Source organism: Pongo pygmaeus, chromosome 3, assembly GCF_028885625.2.
Source record: "Pongo pygmaeus isolate AG05252 chromosome 3, NHGRI_mPonPyg2-v2.0_pri, whole genome shotgun sequence".
Classification (NCBI taxonomy): domain Eukaryota; kingdom Metazoa; phylum Chordata; class Mammalia; order Primates; family Hominidae; genus Pongo; species Pongo pygmaeus.
Genome location: NC_072376.2, coordinates 197045531 through 197064680, shown reverse-complemented (window position 1 = coordinate 197064680; position 19150 = coordinate 197045531). Strand labels below are relative to the sequence as shown.

Here is a 19150-nt window from a genome sequence, read left to right as displayed (position 1 = left end):
TAAAATTTAGGCTGAGCGCAGTGGCTCACGCCTGTAATCCCAACACTTGCGGAGGCCGAGGCAGGCGGATCACTTGAGGTCAGGAGCTTGAGACCAGCCTGGCCAACATGGTGAAACCTTATCTATACTAAAAATACAAAAATTAGCCGGGCGTGGTGGTGTGCACCTATAATCCCAGCTACTAGGGAGGCTGAGGCACAAGAATTACTTGAACCCAGGAGGTGGAGGTTGTGGTAAACGGAGATCGCACCATTGCCCTCCAGCCTAGGTGACACAGCAAGGCTCTATCTCAAAAAGAATAATAAATAGGCCAGGCATGGTAGCTCGTGCCTGTAATCCCAGCACTTTGGGAGGCTCAGGCGGGTGCATCACCTAAGGTCAGAAGTTCAAGACCAGCCTGGCCAACATGGTGACACCCCACCTCTGCTAAAAATACAAAAATTAGCTGGGCATGGTAGTGCATGCCTGTAAGTAATCTCAGCTAGTCAGGAGGCTGAGGGAGGAGAATCGCTTGAACCTGGGAGGAAGAGGTTGCAGTGAGCCGAGATCATGCCACCGCACTCCAGCCTGGGTGGCAGAGTGAGACCCTGTCTCGAAAAAGAAAAATAACATAAATGAACAAATAAATAATATAAAATAAAATTTAAATAAATTACAGCTTCAAAACCATCTTTAATTTTAAAAACACAGCTGCTCCTGAAATGTAGATGACAAGATTTTAAATGAAAAAGAACCATTTTATTATTTCAAAATACCTATCTAGACAGTAAAGCACAACCTTTTAAATAACTGTCAAGTGTTTCTAATAACACCTGAACTACAAATGAGCAAAGTATATTTTAAAACATAAATCAAGTATTTAAGATCCTAACTATCTTTGTAAGTCACTGAGGGGACACACAAAAAAATCAGTTTATCTATAACATGATTATACTTTGAAAATTCTTTCTTGAAAATTCTTTCTTGACTTTTATATTTATTATTCTGCACCTATTCATTTTGTAGAAATAAGACAATTTCTCTGAAATAATACTGTAGACGTTAGCTACCTACCAAATGGCACAAAGTCCTGTACTCCTATTGTGAAAATATTGCTGCCAGCCAGAGAAATTCGGTCTGCCCACAGCTTCTGAGCAGTTTTCACAGCTAAGATATCACAGTCGGGTTCTGGATCAGGACTTTCATTCTGCATCAACACAGAGTTAACATTCATTCAACTAGTTGAATAAAAACCATTACTTGCATTAGTTGATATAGATATAAGTACACATATTCCAATAACACACTCTATATAAACAATTCCAACCTACCATTAAAACATTTATGAGGTTCTTTTCTATCCGAGACTTCTGGTCATCTTTCAGAGTTGAAGCTAGTATGAAGAAAGAAGGAAAAACATTGTAAGTACTTATAATTAAGTCTACTACTCCCATTTATTGTTTTAAAAACTTTATATAATAATAAATACCTCTTTAAGATGACTAAGCACAGTGATTTGCACATAGTAAAAGTATACTAATTATCTGGGACTAAATTATTCTTTAAATTTTAAAAAGCTTAAAGATGCTAAATAATTTTATATATCAAGAATTTTACTCAAAAAACATCAGGTTACCTCTGCCAAGGAGTTCTAGGGAGTAAGTAATGTAATCCTTTAATTGGGCCATGAGGTAGGAGCACTTCAGAGCTGTAGTTAATATAGAAGTGAGCAGAGTCCACCATCCTTCACTCCGATAATCACACATCACATAATCCAGCAACCTCAAAGAAGACAAAATATAATACTGAACCGGCTTCACAAGAAAGGGTTTGAAGAGTTCATGGAGAAAAAAATACTTTCCTCATTTTATGTAAGTATAGAAAAATCTTACTGAGATGGTTGAACAGGTATTCTCATATTTAGCTAAACATGAGATTTCTTAAAACGCTGAAAAAGATTGTGCCATCAATAGCACTTGAAAAAAACATTACAGAAATGGAGTTTAACAACAATAGAAATAAACATGAAAATACGAACTCCTTCAACACTGATTTCTATTTCAGTTTCACTTCAGATAATCCAAACACTTGTAAAAGTAAATAGTGAACAGGACTTACTTCAAAGCTTTGGTATAATCCTTTGCGTAATAATATTCCTCTCCCATCTGAACCACTATAAAGGAAAAAAAGATTTATGTATGTAACTTAAAGTCATTCAAAGTTGCATGCAATGGTGACGTTTGTGGATACATACTTAGGTGACTTTTCATTCGCGGGCACTTATACTTCTTGAACTGTGCAACAGCATTGCTCAGAAGAGTTATGATTATTTCCTATTAGAAAAAGTAGAGTGTGAAACATTTCAATACAAATATTTTTCTTAAATACTGTAAAAAATAGTTTATATTGGATACAAAACTTACAGAGTGAACAACATTTCTCTCCTTCAGCTGAATGGCAAGAATTCCCACCTTTTCTTTTTCAGGATCAGAAAGATCAAAACCTGCGTAAGATGAGACACAACTCATTTTAGACAGCTCATTTAATATAAATCTTCACATGAACATTGTATGTGTACACTCCTTGAAACCTTTATTTAATATAATCATTTCAGACTCTTCAACATTCTAGAATTGTAAAGGTGCTAAGAGGCAGCTTTGTTAACATGGAAACTTCCGTGTTCTGTTCTGATGGGAACATTATTGAGCTCAATGTTCCTCTACCTACTGGAATCAACGATCTGAAAAGCAATGTCAATATCATCCTCTATAGAGGATACACTCGCTGGAGATTAAATCATTTCCTTTTTTTCTTTTTTTGAGACGGGGTCTCACTCTGTTGCCCAGGCTGGAGTGCAGCAGTACAATCACAGCTCACTGCAGCATCAACCTCCTAGGCTCAAGTGATCCTCCCATCTCAGCCTCCCAAGTAGCTGGGACTACAGGCACATGCCACTATGTGTGGCTAATTTTTGTATTTTTTTGTAGAGATGGGTTCTCACTATGTTGCCCAGGCTGGTCTCAAACTCCCGGCCTCAAGCAATCCTCCCACCTTGGCCTCCCAAAGCACTGGGATTACAGGCATGAGCCACCTCGCCTAGCTAGTAATTTAACAGTTACAGTTCAATTGCTTGAATTAAATTACATATAAAGTATTAAAAAATATGCAGAGAAATTGTTTTTAAGGTAATACGAGTTAATGCTGTTTTAAAATGTCAAATCAATTGTTAAAGTTAACTGGAATTAAAATATTTAAATAAGACAACAGTGGCATGTGTCATTTAAAACAACAGATGTCCAAATGTTGTATTTTTTTTGAGATGAGGTCTCACTATGCTGCCCAGGCTGGAGTGCAGCGGCTGTTCACAGGTGTGATCCTTCCACCTCAGTCTCCCAAGTAGCTGGGACTATAGGCATGTGCCACCACACCCAGATATATGTTTTAATCACATCAACAACTTTACCTATAAGTCACTCTAAGATGTAGTGATATATACAAAGCATTCTAAAAATAAAAACAATGTTTAAAAAGCACATATTTTTACTTCAACATAATTTCTTATGCATGTGCAGCCAGTGGAAAATCTATTATAGCTATTGTTGCCTTTTGAGGTTGAGAGGAAAGGACAGAGGGAAAAATTATTTACTTAGTATTCCTTGTCGCCATGATCTTTGTCCATAAAAGTCAAGAACGCCTGTTTGTGTTTCTAAGGGATCAGGATTGGGATACATTACAGAAGCCTGTAAATTAAAACACAAACCTAAATAATAGTTTATGGAACTCATCGCAAATCAACTCTTGCCCAATCTTTGGCTGAACAAAAAAGTTTTCATAAATACAACCACCAAACATATATTCAATTATCAAATTTGTGAATATTTTAACATAAATTTTAACAAAAATTAAGCTAAAAATGTTTCATAATATTTAGGTAGTCTCATAAAAATCGATCTGATTCTGACGAATGATTTCACAGTAATTTCTTCACTTTTTTAATCTTTTCTCTAATAAACCAGTAAAAATATATTACAAATTATGCTCTATATTTATTCCGCATGCATATATGCTCTTTGTGTAAATGAAAACAACGTTACAAGGAGTTCTACAGAGAAGACACTATTTTCCTTCTTTATCACTTCTGTATTAAATCTTGCTATTGTGGGGGAATATTTTTGGCACCAGAACTGACAGATTTACAGTGCTTTTTCTTCTTTTTAACTTTTCCCTCTGAAACCGAAATGTAATACATGAAAAATGCAGAAAACATCCAAAAGGAAAAGGATGAAAATCTAAATTACTTATAAACCTACTACCAACTCCCACTGTTAAGAATGTATGTTATCATTCTTCCAGATTTCACATGCACAAATTTGTTAATGATTAATTTTCAACCTGCTTCTTTCATTTAAATATATTCTGTATATTTAACCCAGCATTAAATATTCTTCTAAAACATTATTTTTCATGGCTGCTTACTGGTGCATATTTTAAGAAATTCCCTAGAGCTATTCATCTTATTTCTATTTTACAATTAATTAATAAATCTGTGAGAACAACTTTAAAAATAAATTTTGGTACTTATCTCAGAATTTATTAGCTGCCTTAGTATTTCCAAAAATTAAATTCTAGGTCAAAAGATATGCATAGTTTTAAAACTTCTCAAATTATTATTTGATGGAAATATTATTTTACTTTTTTTTGAGACAGAGTTGTCACCCAGGCTGGAGTGCACTGGTGCGATCTCGGCTCGCTGCAAGCTCCGCCTCCCGGGTTCACGCCATTCTCCTGCCTCAGCCTCCCCAGCAGCTGGGACTACAGGCGCCCGCCACCAACCCGGCTAATTTTTTGTATTTTTAGTACAGACGGGGTTTCATCGTGTTAGCCAGGATGGTCTTGATATCCTGACCTTGTGATCCGCCCACCTCAGCCTCCCAAAGTGCTGGGATTACAGGCGTGAGCCACCGCACCCGGCCCATTATTTTACATTTTAACCAATGATATTTATTAATGCCCAGTTCCTTACATTCTTATAAAACCTAGTTTTAGTCACTTTTTAAAATACTGTGTTCAAAATTACAATATGCCAAACTTTAGAAATATAATACACACAATAAAATTACAAATCATACAAATAGCATGGCAAAAACAGCTAAATCATCATTTTAGAGAAAAAAAGCTATTCATTTTAAGTACTAATATACAACCTATTTGTTTTTGGAACAGTTTTAAAAATAGTACTACTGATAATATTTACTCATCTTCAGAGAAGAGAACTGCAGGTTTTAAGTGAAAATAAACTGATGTAACGATATAAATATAAATATATTTATATATGTATACCATGTTCTTATTTTAAAGGTGTTTATAGGAAAACTGATATCTAAACATAATCTTCCAAGAAAAAGGCAAAATGAAACATCAAGAAACTATGCAATTAACACTACTCCTCAAACAGACTCTTAAGAGTCCAGGCCTCCTTAAGGAGGCCAGGCGCGGTGGCTCACGCCTGTAATTCCAGCACTTTGGAAGGCCAAGGCGGGCGGATCACCTGAGGTCAGGAGTTTGAGACCAGCCTGGCCAACATGGCGAAACCCCATCTCTACTAAAAGTACAAAAATTAGCCAGGCGTGGTGGTGGGCGCCTGTAATCCCAGCTACTCAGGAGACTGTGGCAGGAGCATCACTTGAACCCAAGAGATGAAGAAATGGAGGTTGCAGTGAGCCGAGACTGTGCCACTGCATTCTAGCCTGGGCAACAAGAGACAGACTCCATCGCCAAAAAAAAAAAAAAAAAAAAAAAAGTCTCCATACACGAAAACCCCAGGAAGAGAAAGAAGTCAAGTTATCCTCTCCAGTGGGTCAAAACAGATTTCCAAACTCTTACAGCAGTGATCATAGAAACAAAACAATGGATTTATACTGTGACAAGGATGAAAATGTGGCTTTTACTTTAAAGTAATTTTCTCTTGTCTAAATAGTCACTAACTTACTGCCAAAAATTAGTTCTTCAAAGTAAAACTTCTGCTCAATTCCCAGGTGAAAATAGAGTACTCAGGCTAAAACCAAAGATCAATGCAATTCCTAAAGCTATAAAAAATAAAAACTAATTAAATTTAAAGACTTGGAAAAAATCATCAACACCAATCAGTTCTAGCTTCTTTCAAAAGAAGAATAACTTTTCTATGTGCTAGATAATACGGAGTCAGTAACTTACTTCGTGGTTACAGAGGGTTTTTGCAAGCTGTTTCCGCTCCTGGGCATAGTATGCTGCCTGCTGGTAATAGAAACCAGGATTCTGAGTTTGAATAGCTGTTAACCCTAACTTAATAGCTTCATCAAATAAATCTCCAAAGGCCTGGAATCTTAAAGAAAAGAAAATCAAGAAATAAAGAGGAATGAAAAGAAAAAGAAGCTTATTTCTGGTAATTCATCCTGGGAACCTTAACCTCAGCAGACTGTATTAAAATAGTGCTATTGATGAACAGTTAATATTTGTTGTAATTTCTTTGTAAATATTAATACACACTAACTGTAGGTTACAGATAGGTTCTATATTTAAGTTATCTCTTCTAACAAGTCTTTATAAATATACCATCAAACTAGATCTCAACATAGTTCCTACCACTCAAATAAATACACCCAAGTTTCTGGGAACAATTTCATTTTAGCAATTTTTAAACTTCATTCTCAAACAGTAAGCTCCATGACAGCAGGAATTTTGTTTACCGCTATATCCCCAGGACCTAGACATATGGTAGAGACTCAATAAATATATGCTGAATGAAAAAGATGGTACCATGAATTAAATAATTCCCATTAAGGAACTGTATACAATATCAATGTACAATATTACCAGAAACATACTTATGCTACGTCATCAAAAACCTACTTAGTGACAAAAAACCTGGTTCAGTTTTAGAACCAAAGTCCATGCTATTTCTCCAAATACTATGTATTATTTAAAAAAAATTCTAAAACGACAATGTAAAACATACTGTTTAGACATCCATGCATCATGCTCAAAAGACAACTCTGCACTTCCAATCTTTTTCTTACACAAGTCGATGTGTTTTCGGAACTGAGCAATTGCATCCAATGGGGTGTTGTGTTGAAAACACAGCCTACAGATCTGCAAAATGTAAAATTTATCCCAAAATAAAGGAAAAAAAAGAAAGTCAAAAGGCATATTCATTTCAAAACTATTTTGAGAATAACATTAGAAAAAGACAATGAAATTTCCTTCTCTGAAGCTCTTTGCAATACAATTAATTTTCCTCATCAGAATGGTTATGCTAAAACCAAAGGTTATATATCCCTTTTAGAAATGAAATAAAATAACTCAGTATTTGTACATAATTTATTCTACACTTTAGAAAAGCTTTTAAAAAATATGGAACAGAATTTAAAAATTATCCCCAATGAAGAACATGGACTAAAACAAACTATGTCCAACAGGTAATTGAGATAAGATAGATCAATTTTCAGTTTTAGACTTGCCATAAAGCTAAAGATTTTCTGTAGCATAATTAAAGCAAAGTTACCTCCATATCAAACAAGTATTACAGAAATTCTTGAAAATTTTGTGTCTGGCATGCTATTTCAAAATAGTACTAATATGTATGTATTTGGGGCAAAAGGAAAAAAGGAAGAAACAAAGCCTAAATTTATTTCCATATGCTTGTTACAATTTTCACTTTTATTTTTTAAGTACAAAGGAACACATGAAAAGTCAGTCTCTCATCCATTCCTGTCCCTCAGCCATCTAATTTCCCTTTCTAGAGGCAATCAGTTTCTGCCATATGCTTCCTGATATATTCTACACACAGATAAGTATGTGTGTGCCTTTCTAGAAAACTATTGTTTTTATACAAATAACAACATCACACTAAATATGCTAATCTGTGACTTTATTCATCTTGCAATATATTTTGGGTATCATTCCGTATCACTACATAGAGCGGCCTCATTCTCAACAGCTTTTAATATTCCTTTGTTTACAGTTATAATTTATATAACCAATCACTTATAATTGGGTTGTTTCTAATCTTTTCCTATTAGAAAAAACAGTGAATTAAAGTATCTATTTGGCCATACATCACCAACACAGTGTCAGGCATCTTTAAGATGAACGTGAAAAAACTAAAAGCAAACCAAACAGCCGTTGCTTGACTTCTGAGGGCATCTATTCCTGTGACAGACAATCTCAAAATAAAATGCTCAAATAGTAGGTATAACAGTTTCCTCTGGCCAGGCGCAGTGGCTCACATCTGTAATCCCAGCACTTTGGGAGGCTGAGACAGGTGGATCACGAGGTCAAGAGATCCAAACCATCCTGGCCAACATGGTGAAGCCCTGTCTCTACTAAAAATGCAAAAATTAGCTGGGTGTGGTGGCGCATGCCTGTAGTCCCAGCTACTCGGAAGGCTGAGGCAGAAGAATCGCTTGAACCCGGGAGGCACAGGTTCCAGTGAGCCGAGATCCCGCCACTGCACTCCAGCCTGACAACAGAGCGAAACTCCGTCTCAAAAAAAAAAAAAAAAGTTTCCTCTAAGGTGAATAGATACTTCTTTTCTGTGCCATTAAACCAAGAAGGAGTCACATAGTTCTAATAATTTTATCTTTTAAAACTCAGTAATACAGGCAGCTTTCTTCTCAACTCCTCCTTGCTCCCACTGAAAAACAAAACCAAAACCAAAAAACCTTCCAAACGTTTAAAACCTCTAGAACTTATCAATTCAAAATATAACTACTATAAATAGCCTGCTAAGAATCGACGCCCTTCTGAGAAAAAGGATATATAAAAGGGGAGATCATAATTAATCAAATACTAACTTTTCAGAGCAAGAAATTAATTTTGATGTTCAAATTTTAAAAAGATAATTTAATATTGAAACACAAATTCCCTGTATTTGGAAGCAGAATTATTACCTTGTAGTTTATAAATCCTGCCATAGTCTTAATTTCCAGAATATTAGTTTCATGGGCTCTCAATTCGTGTACAAGATTATAGGCGGTCCTATAATTCCTAAATGGGGAGGGTGGTTAATAATGATATAAATTAGTTTAATAAACGATTTCTAAGAACCAAATCACTAGAAATAACAAAGAATATTTACTCAACATTTCTTAGTGCTCAACAGCTCAATAATGTCAATCTCTGATTTCCTGATAAATGAGCCATTAGTTATTAAATATATGTGAGAGGAATCAATGATTTCATAAAGAACAGAACCATGACATGTGCGTTGTTCTTTCTGTCATTAACATCTGTCAGTAACAAACAGATAACTTAAAAAAGGAAATTGGACAACTGTCCAGAAAAATCAGCATTCTGTTAAAAAACATAAGTATTTTAAAGTACCATTACAAGCTCTCAAACAAATAGAAATTTTATTAGCAAAGATGGTATCAAGACAGCACAGGTCAGCCGGGTGCGGTGGCTCACACCTGTGATCACAGCACTTTTAGAGGCTGAGGTGGGCGGATCACTTGAGGTCAGGAGTTTCCGATCAGCCTGGCCAACAGGGTGAAACCCCGTCTCTACTAAAAATACAAAAGTTAGCCAGGTGTGGTAGCACAAGCCTGTAATCCCAGCTACTCAGGAAGTTGAGGCAGGAGAATCCCTTGAACCCAGGAGGTGGAGATTGCAGTGAGCTGAGATCGTGCCACCACACTCCAGCCCAGGTAACAGAGGGAGATGCCATCTCAAAAAAAAAAAAAAAAGCAGCACAGGTCAATAGCTTTTTAACCCCAAGTACCTCTACAAGTTAAGTGAATATTACTGGCCTCAGGTAAGGTCTACAGAGCAGGGAAAAATGTCCTTAGGGCAGCTCATGCTGAAGGAGAAGCATGGTGAGAAAGGAGGGCCTGCTGGGAACAGGGCCTACCTTGCACATGGAAGGTAATGAGAAAATCTCAAAACAGGCTTTTCATAGAAAAAGTTTGTTCATAGCTTCTCCAGGTGAATGTATTTCTCTCCAGAATTACGTTTGAACAGAACTGAAATTGAAGGATTTAAACTAATACCATCCATAAAAATGAACTATAGGCCAGGCGCAATGGCTCACACCTGTAATCCCAGCATTTTGGGAGGCCAAGGTGGGCGGATCACCTGAGGTCAGGAGTTCGAGACCAGCATGGCCAACATGGTGAAACCGTATCGCTACCAAAAACATAAAAATTAGCTGGGCGTGGTGGCAGGCACCTGTAGTCCCAGCTACTCGGGAGGCTGAGACAGGAGAATCACTTGAATCCAGTAGGCAGAGGTTGCAGTGAGCCGAGATCGCACCACTGCACTCCAGCCTGGGCAACAAGAGCAAAACTCTGTCTCAAAAAAAAAAAAAAGAACTACATTAAAGCCAGTTATATGAAGTTGTTGAGATTCAGGAAACACAACTTGGTGCTTTGGTACTAAAACATCTCAAAACAACAACAAAAATAAGATGTTTCTGCAATATTCCTGTGAATAATAAAATTATTTTTATTTATTTCTATTTTTCTTTCCCCTCCTCAATTTTGGGATAAATAGCTGTTTTTAATACCTTTGTCTTCAAAAACTGAGTTAAAGCTACAAAGAGGTCAAGTTTCATTAAATTCTGCTTGGTAAAAGCAAAGGACTAAAATATTTAACCACTGCCAACACATCTGCAACTAATCTTCAAGGCTCTAAGTAGAGACTTCAAATGGAAAATGATGCAGCTGACTGATATGATTAAAATTTAATTTAAAAAATTGAATTTAATAAATGTACTAGTGTATAAACCTATAAAAATCAATAGTCTGGTGCTCACTTCGGTAGCACATATACTAAAATTGGAGCAATACAGAGAAGATTAGCATGGCTCCTGCGCAAGGATGACATGCAAATTTGTGAAGAGGTACATTTAAAAATTTATTTTGGAAAAAAAGTCCGATTTAGATAATGTTTAAATCAGTCTCTTACAAGAATTTTACTGAGTATACACATAAAAAATAGTCAAGAAGATGGGGAAATTTTAATATTACATTTCTGTGGCTCATAAAATGTAATTACTCAAACCAGAAAACTTTATGACACAATGAAATTTACTTCCAATAATTAAATGAAAATTTTTTAGAATCCTAAAATATTATATTCCATTCATCTCTAGATTAATTCCTAAATGTAAGCAATATGAACACTTTAAAATTAATTATACTTTGGTTGAGATTCAGAAATTGCCATTACATGTTATTGTTAATATAAAAATAGGAAACATTTAGTTTGAAAGCTTAACAACTTACTTCAGCGCATTTTGTGTATCTTGTTTCAACTCACTGAAGAAAGCTATTTTGAACTGATGCCTAACAAATAAAAGCTAAAAAGAGACAAAAAAATTACTATTATACATATTCTATTTAAAATGTGAAAATTATAATAATGTTTATTATGAGGAGACATAAAAGAATGAAGAAAAATATTCAAAACTGAAATCCAAGAATTATTCCCACAAGTAAGGGCACAGTTAAGAAGGCTATAAAAATCTACCTTTAAGAACTTTAAGAGCAAAGAGTTTAATTTAAAAACAAATTAATTTTTAAAAGCATTGAAAAAAACTTCAGAAATGCTGAAACCATTTAAAACATTAAGTTATTAAGAACATGTAATAATCACCTCAAAAATAATAATAATCCGCTCTAGAATGCTTCTATTATTGCAAAAAATCATGTACCTGGTGTGTTGTTTTATTCAAAAATTCTTTATGAGATTTCACTCTTCTGATCTCAGTGTAGTAATAAGTCTGTGCATGTTCATAAAAGGCATTTTCCAATCTGTAAAAAACAAAACCAAATAAGCATTTAAATATTAAAATTATTTTAAACCAAACTTTTCAAGAATGTTTGTGAGACCTGAAAGTAAAATGGTGACAGAAATATCTATTTTACGTTATGAATAAGACAAAGTGAAGCAAAAGATAACCTGAATTTTCAGATCAAAAAGTCTAAAATCAAGACCATCCAAAAGCCATTCAAAATTATTTATAATACAGGATATAACAAATAAAAATATGGTAATCTCTTTTTTTTTTTTTTGAGACAGGGTCTGGCTCTGTCACCACCCAGGCTGGAGTGCAGTGACGCAATCTTGGTTCACTGCAACCTCCACTTCCCTGGTTCAAGCGATTCTTGTGTCTTAGCCTCTCGGGTAGCTGGGACACAAGGCATGTGCCACCATGCCTAGCTAGTTTTTGTATTTTTAGTTTAGGTGAGGTTTTACCATGTTGGCCAGCAGGGCTGGTGTCGATCTCCTGACCTCAAGTGATCCGCCCACCTTGGCCTCCCAAAGTGCTGGGATTAGGATCACAGGTGTGAGCCACTGCTCCCAGACTAAAATTTGATTGGAATCTCTAAAAGTACATTCGCCCCTGTTTTATATTTTTATAAAAGGTCTGAAAAAAAAATTATTACTCAATTAGATTTCACTTTTTTTGTGATTTTAGTATTTAGGATTTAAAAGAATAAGAAAACTAATGGGGAAAGAACCAAAAATGAGAACTGGCAAATGAGGTGAAAACATTTGTGTGATTTAAATCCTCCATCATTCTATAACTTACATAGCAACAAGAAAATCTGACCAGAGATGGATACACAACTCAAGCTTTCTTTGGTGAAAAGAAATTATCAGGAGTTATCTGCCTAGGGCATGAAAGAAAGCAGAACTCATAGCCAGATAAAAGACGAACTTAAATATCAGATATTATATTTTAAATTTGATTTTCTAGGTTAAGATTTTATTTTATTTCACTTTATTTTATTTTTGAGACAGGGTCCCGCTCTGTTGCCCAGGCTGGAGTGCAGTGGTGCGATCAAGTCTCTCTGCAGCCTCAGCCTCCTGGGCTCAAGTGATCCACCCACCTCAGCCTCCAGAGTGGCTGGAACTACAGGCATACACGACCATACCCAGCTAATTTTTGTATTTTTTGTAGACACGGGGCTTCACCATGTTGTCCAGGCTGTTCTCAAATTCCTGGACTCAAACGATCCAACTGCCTACAGGCATGAGCCCTCATGTCCAGCCTTTTAAGATTTTTCCATTTTCAAAACTGTAGTTTTAAAAATGTTAAAATATGACAAAATTAGAATCTAACCTTGAACCAAATAATGTGTGAAGGAATGTATTAACCTAAGCTGTCCTTTAAATTTTGCAAATGGGGGCCGGGCGCAGTGGCTCACACTTGTAATCCCAGCACTTTGGGAGGCAGAGGCAGATCATGAGGTCAGGAGATCAAGACCAGCCTGGCTAACACGGTGAAACCCTGTCTCTACTAAAAATACAAAAAATTGGCCAGGCATGGTGGCGGGCACCTGTAGTCCCAGCTACTTGGGAGGCTGAGGCAGGAGAATGGCATGAACCCAGGAGGCAGAGCTTGCAATGAACGGAGATGACGCCACTGTACTCCAGACTGGGCAACACAGCGAGACTCCATCTCAAAAAAAAAAAAAAAAAAAAATTGCAAACGGGTAGCAACAAGGCACTGACTAGAACGTCTAATGTTATGGCAGCCAGAAATATGTCTACAGGCTATTCTGAATGATTAAAAAAACAAAAACAAAAAATCCTTCTCAATAGAGAATCGGTATTATTAATCTAGATTGTCTCAGTAAATATCAAAGATAAGTGTGGTTTTAGTTTTCAAGCTGAATGTGTACTTAGAGATAAAACACCTGTTAAACAGTCAATACAGAAGACTGAGAGTAAGTAGGCTTGGTAAGTGCTATTACTTCCTCTAAACTGAGGGATACAGAGTCAAATCTTTTCCTTGCTTTAACCGTAACAGGCTACAGAGACATCACGGGATAGAGCATAAGTGTTGTATGGCTTCCACTTTTTAATTCATACACTTCTTTATTATTTGAGGCTTATTTGGAGAAAACCTTATAACCAGTTTCACAAACATAAATAAATAAATGACAAATCTAGTCAAGACGTAAGGCGGTTAGTGAGAAGACCAATTCTCTTACCAGATACTCAAACATTACACTTTTAAGGCAATACCAAACATTAAGAATGCTCTTTTAAGGAAAGAGACCTTGAGTTTTTTTGTTCTACAATAAAAAAAATCCAACTGATTCAGTCTTCCCGTTTAGTGATTTAAACTAGCTGAACTTCAAATGTCTATGCTTTTTTATGACATTCCTCTGTCCAAAATAACCACTACTTCCTCCCACTAATCCACATGTTCAAGCACAGTTGCAGGCCTTTCTCTTCCTTAAAACTTCCCAGATCACATCTATTTATTTCTTCTCTGAAATCCTGTAAGACTTACAAACTGTATTACAGAATTTATACTTGCAGTGCTCTGTGGACTTTAACATGGATGCTTTTGGTTTCCACAATTAAATCAGCTTCTTTATGAAGGTAGGAACCTGATCAACTTGCTTTGAGCTAGACAAGATGCACACGTACGTACACATGTACAAATACGCACACAATTATATATATTTTATTGTTTGACCTGTCTCGAAATAGAATTTATCCTACCAGATAATTTAGGTTAAACTTTTAATTACAAGCTGCTCCCTATTCTAACTTTTTATTAGAAAACATGTATATTTACTCTTAGCAATATTCATATAAAGATCACCTGGAGTCCGTTTTCTGCTACCACTGCACTAGCATATCAAGTAAGCACATTTTTCAGAGCATACAAACATATATTTTAGCCACTGCAACTGAACTTTGAAAAACTAGCACTGATTCCAGGAAAGAGAGCTACCGGTTTTCAGGTGAAGGACATTCTAGCTTCTAAGTTATAGATGCAGATTTATGTCTAAAAGGGGTGTTCCTGAATTTTGTAAAGTACCTAAGAGACAAAAATATTCACACAACTTTGGAGGACAAAAGGAGGAACTACTGTATACTTAAAAGGTAGTTATATTGAAGGTAGATCCTGTGCTAAAGGCTGCAAATAAAAGGCACAAGAGCAGAAGCAGGAGCAGAAGCAGGAGCAGCAGTGGGGGCTGGGGGGGATGAGGGGTGTGGTCCTTACATCCTTTCTTCCTTTCTCCTCCAGCCTTTTCAGTAAAAGGGGACAGAAGGGAGAGTGAAACACTGCTTCAATACTGTCTCGCCCAGCCAAATGCTTACGGCAGTTCCAATTTTTTTTTTTCCAATTTTTAATTTATGGAAAGACGACGATCAGAGATAAAAATCTAACTGCACGGATCTGTACATCTGCATACATCATTTTGTATTTTTAACAATGGAGTTCAGGCCCATTGAAATTCTTTGCTTCAAATAATTTTAAACTAATTAGAAAACCGCTTCCAGGGCTGGGAACAGTGGCTCATGCCTGTAATCCCAGCACTATGGGAGGCCGAGGTGGGCGGATCACCTGAGGTCAGGAGTTCGAGACCAGCCTGGCCAATGTGGTAAAACCCCGACTCTACTAAAAATACAAAAATTAGGCCGGGCATGGTGGCTCACACCTATAATCCTAGCACTTTGGGAAGCCGAGATGGGTGGATCACGAGGTCAGGAGTTCAAGACCAGCCTGGCCAAGATTGCCTGTAATCCCAGCTACTTGGGAGGCTGAGGCAGGAGAATCACTTGAATCTGCGGGGCAGAGGTTGCAGTGAGCCAAGACCACGCCACTGCACTCCAGCCTGGGCGACAGAGTGAGACTTTGTCTCAAAAAAAAAACAAAAAACAAAAAACAAACAAATTAGCCGGGTGGTGGTGCATGCTGTAGTCCCAGCTATTCAGGAGGGTGAGGCAGGAGAATCGCTTGAACTTGGGAGGCAGAGGTTGCAGTGAGCCAAGATTGTGCCACTGCACTCCAGTCTGGGTGACAGAATGAGATTCCATCTTAAAAAAGAAAAGAAAAGAAAACTGGTTCTAATATTTTGCAGAGCCATTTTTGGCATATTCTCTCTATAGCACAACTTTCCTTTGAGAAGCATTTGCTTTCTTACTCATTATTAAACTGTCACCTTTGTTTTGAAAGGCAAAGTATGTGTGTGGTTTTTAAACAGTTGCTAGTAAGCATGACACAGACAGCCTATTGTCCTAAGAGAAAAGGTCTGAACGTTGGGAACACTTACTTTTTAATAAAAGAAAAATGCTTACTCGAATCATTAACTTGGACAACTCCTGTATTTTGCCTTGAAATGATCAGCAAACTTCTCCAATATAAAAGATTTTCACAATCACTCCCAATGCATTACAGAAGTTTTATCAAGATTCTAACATTTTGACACTTAAAAAAACACTAATGAAATCATTGTAGCATGTATAGGTAATATCTGAAAAGGCTCTGAAAGCACAGGAGTTAAGTGTGCCATCAGTAGCTCTGCTACTTCCCTCCCACATCATTGAGATGAAGATGTCCTGATATTCAGATTTACTCTCTCTCTCTCTGAAGATAAAATATATATATCTGAAGAAAGGGTCTATGAGTTTCCTCATCTCCAACGGACTGTCTTATGCACTCCCCATCTTATATCCACATACTGGAGGCTATGGACCCAGGGCACTTGCTTTTTACATCAGTTATTTTGACAATGTACTCCTTATTGAAATGTTTCATCATCCACAACAAAACTACAAGTGATTAAGGGCTGAGGCCCATCCTCTGTTTCTCTTGAATCCATGACCGCCTAAATTTGAAAGCTGTGGCGGGCAGGATCACTGATGGTTGAGGCAGGGTTCTCAAGCTCAGCACTGCTGACATTTCGGCCAGGTAATTCCTTGTTGTGCAGGGCTGTCCTGTAGGCTGTAGAGTGTGTGGCAACATCCCTGGCCTCTACCCACTGGAAGCCAATACAGCAACCCCCTCAGTTGTGGCAATCATAAAAGTCTCCAGGCATTGCCAAATAGTCTCTGGAAGGTAATGCTGCTCGGTGAAGAGTCATTATGGCAGGGTATAGCACAGAGGACAACGGCTTTCTAACAAAGGCTTTGTTGAAGCCTTAAATGTTGAGTAAGAGAGAGCCCACAAAAGGAGAGCTGGCAAGTGGACATGACTGTGAAAGCATCTGACAAGGAACAGCACCGTGAATAGGAAAGCACTGAAGTGCAGAGTCAAAGGGGAGCTATCCAGGCCTGGAGAGCTGAGGCCAGGTGTGATGCCGGGATGAGCCTCGGTGGAGAGAAAAGCTGCCTGCGTGTGCTACCAGCTGCCCCTCTCTTCTCTCTGTTCCCTATTGGTCATATGTCTGCATTTAAGGAACAAAACTCATTCTTTTCCTCTGAATTCCAAGAAATTATCTCAATGTTATCCTGGGCACCACTGACTTATTTTCTGTGGTGTGAATTCTACTGTTTACTGCCAGTGTGAAGATTTATTTTGCTAATTGCATTTAAGTTTCTTTGCAATTCATCTTTTCATTTGATCCTATTCCTCTGCATGTTCTCTGCTAAATGTATGCTTCTTTCTTAGAAGCCTGGTCATTTATATACCAGTGAGAAGGCCAGGTAACCTCCTGCAGCGGATCATTTTCAGAGGTTTGCTTCTGAGAAATAAACAAATGCAAGAGAGGCAATACTCAAAAATAAATAAAACTGTTCATGAGTTAACAAAGGACACTTACGCAGAATGAAAAGGAAAACCATTTTACAGTCAAAGTCAATGAAAATATTCATATCTAAATAGATCCTAGCATAAAATGTACTACTACAAAACTTGTGTGTGACAAGAAAAGCTACAAAACAATGAATAATGGCCACATAATTTTTGAGGTAATGTTGTGTCTCCAGGTAATCTGCCCTTTATACACAAAGGCTTCAAGATATGATAGGGCTCAGACCTTCCTAAAAAATTAGTGACATAGATACATCAACAGCTCAAGAATGAAGCAAAAACAGGCCAGAATGGAATGGAGACTCTCATAAAAAAGGACAGACATGTCACTCAAGGAAAGTATAATGGAAAAACATATAAACTTTGTTTCTTTAAATAAAGTTGACCTAGATGCACATATGGAAGCATGTTAATGAGGTAATGTTAAGTGGAAGATCACTGTGTATCATATGAGCACATTTATGTTTTTGTGTTTGTGGGTGTGGTATGGATACTATAAAGAAATACATATATTTGTTCCTATACAAAAAAGACATTTTTTTGGAAGGGAACTTGAGAAACTGTTGAGACTGGTTACCTCAGGGAATTGGAGAGGGTTAAGAATTTAACAAAAAAGACTTTTATTTTTATCCCATAGCCTCTGTATCATATGAATGTTTTTCATGAACATGATTTTTTAAAAAAATAAATGGGTCTAAGCTACCAATTTCTCAATTCTTAATAATCTAAAAAAAAAAACAAAACTTCAAAAGACCTCTACTTACCTTATAATATAACCCACAAGGTGGTCAGTGTGCGGCAGTACAAACAAAGACTTCCCTGAGAGTTCACATGCATTGCATAAAGCTGCAGCCCTTTCGGAAGCAATGACATCTTCTCCTGTTGATAATCCCCATCAAGATGAATGAGAAATAAAATAACTAATGTAGCTTCCCAAATATATATTTCCCCAAGTCTGAAAAATAGAATTAGGAATAAAAACCCAAACGGCTTTTCATCACACCAACAGGACTCATGGGCTCCTTGAGAGCTCTGTGTGGTTCTTAGAGGTTACACAGTATATGCCTTTTAGGAAAACACTGTGGAATTTTCTACTGAGCCAGGATAGGCGGCCAAGTAATGCCAACAGATATACCACATAACTATTTCAAAAAACATAACTAAAACTGGAAGCAATAATTCATGAAAGAAGTCTCCAAAACCATTTTGGATGCTATAAGTTTCAACACAGAAACAAAAATATATTTTGGTCTACAAAAGTCTTGGAAAAGTGGAAATAAGAATCTGAAACTAAGACATTTTCCAAGAGAAAACTACAAATCCTGTAGCCTTTTTCTTTGCCCTACAGAAAATTAATGAAAAAATTTCATATAAGGAATACAGTTTCAAATAGATCTTAGATAAGTAAATTATATTCTTTTTCGGAAAGCTTTGGAAGCCAAAAATATATATATACTCTTATAAAAAAATCAAGCCAATTGTTGTGTGAATTAAACTCGCCTTCCTATATCCCCTACATAAGAAGACAAGTGGAACTAGAAGAACAGGATTTAAGATTTGCATTCTTTACTATCTTTAATTTTTTACAATAAGCATTTGTTCATGTATCATTTGTGCGTTTTAAAGTTAACA

General features: G+C 36.6%; 1 protein-coding gene and 1 pseudogene across 1 annotated transcript in view; one reads left to right on the top strand and one right to left on the bottom strand.

Annotated features, from left to right (window-relative positions):
• Positions 1–19150, bottom strand: part of TRAPPC11 (trafficking protein particle complex subunit 11) — a 53223-nt gene that overhangs the window by 26232 nt on the left and 7841 nt on the right. The window contains exons 5-17 of the mRNA XM_054485191.2: positions 18283–18397; positions 11669–11768; positions 11241–11314; positions 8907–9003; positions 6974–7107; positions 6193–6340; positions 3626–3719; positions 2403–2482; positions 2234–2312; positions 2098–2152; positions 1616–1761; positions 1311–1372; positions 1054–1186 (exon numbers count right to left, since the gene is read on the bottom strand). Coding sequence (XP_054341166.1) covers positions 1054–1186; positions 1311–1372; positions 1616–1761; positions 2098–2152; positions 2234–2312; positions 2403–2482; positions 3626–3719; positions 6193–6340; positions 6974–7107; positions 8907–9003; positions 11241–11314; positions 11669–11768; positions 18283–18397 — 1317 coding nt within the window. The remainder of the gene's footprint in view (positions 1–1053; positions 1187–1310; positions 1373–1615; positions 1762–2097; positions 2153–2233; positions 2313–2402; positions 2483–3625; positions 3720–6192; positions 6341–6973; positions 7108–8906; positions 9004–11240; positions 11315–11668; positions 11769–18282; positions 18398–19150) is intronic.
• Positions 10761–10873, top strand: LOC129035875 (U6 spliceosomal RNA; annotated as a pseudogene).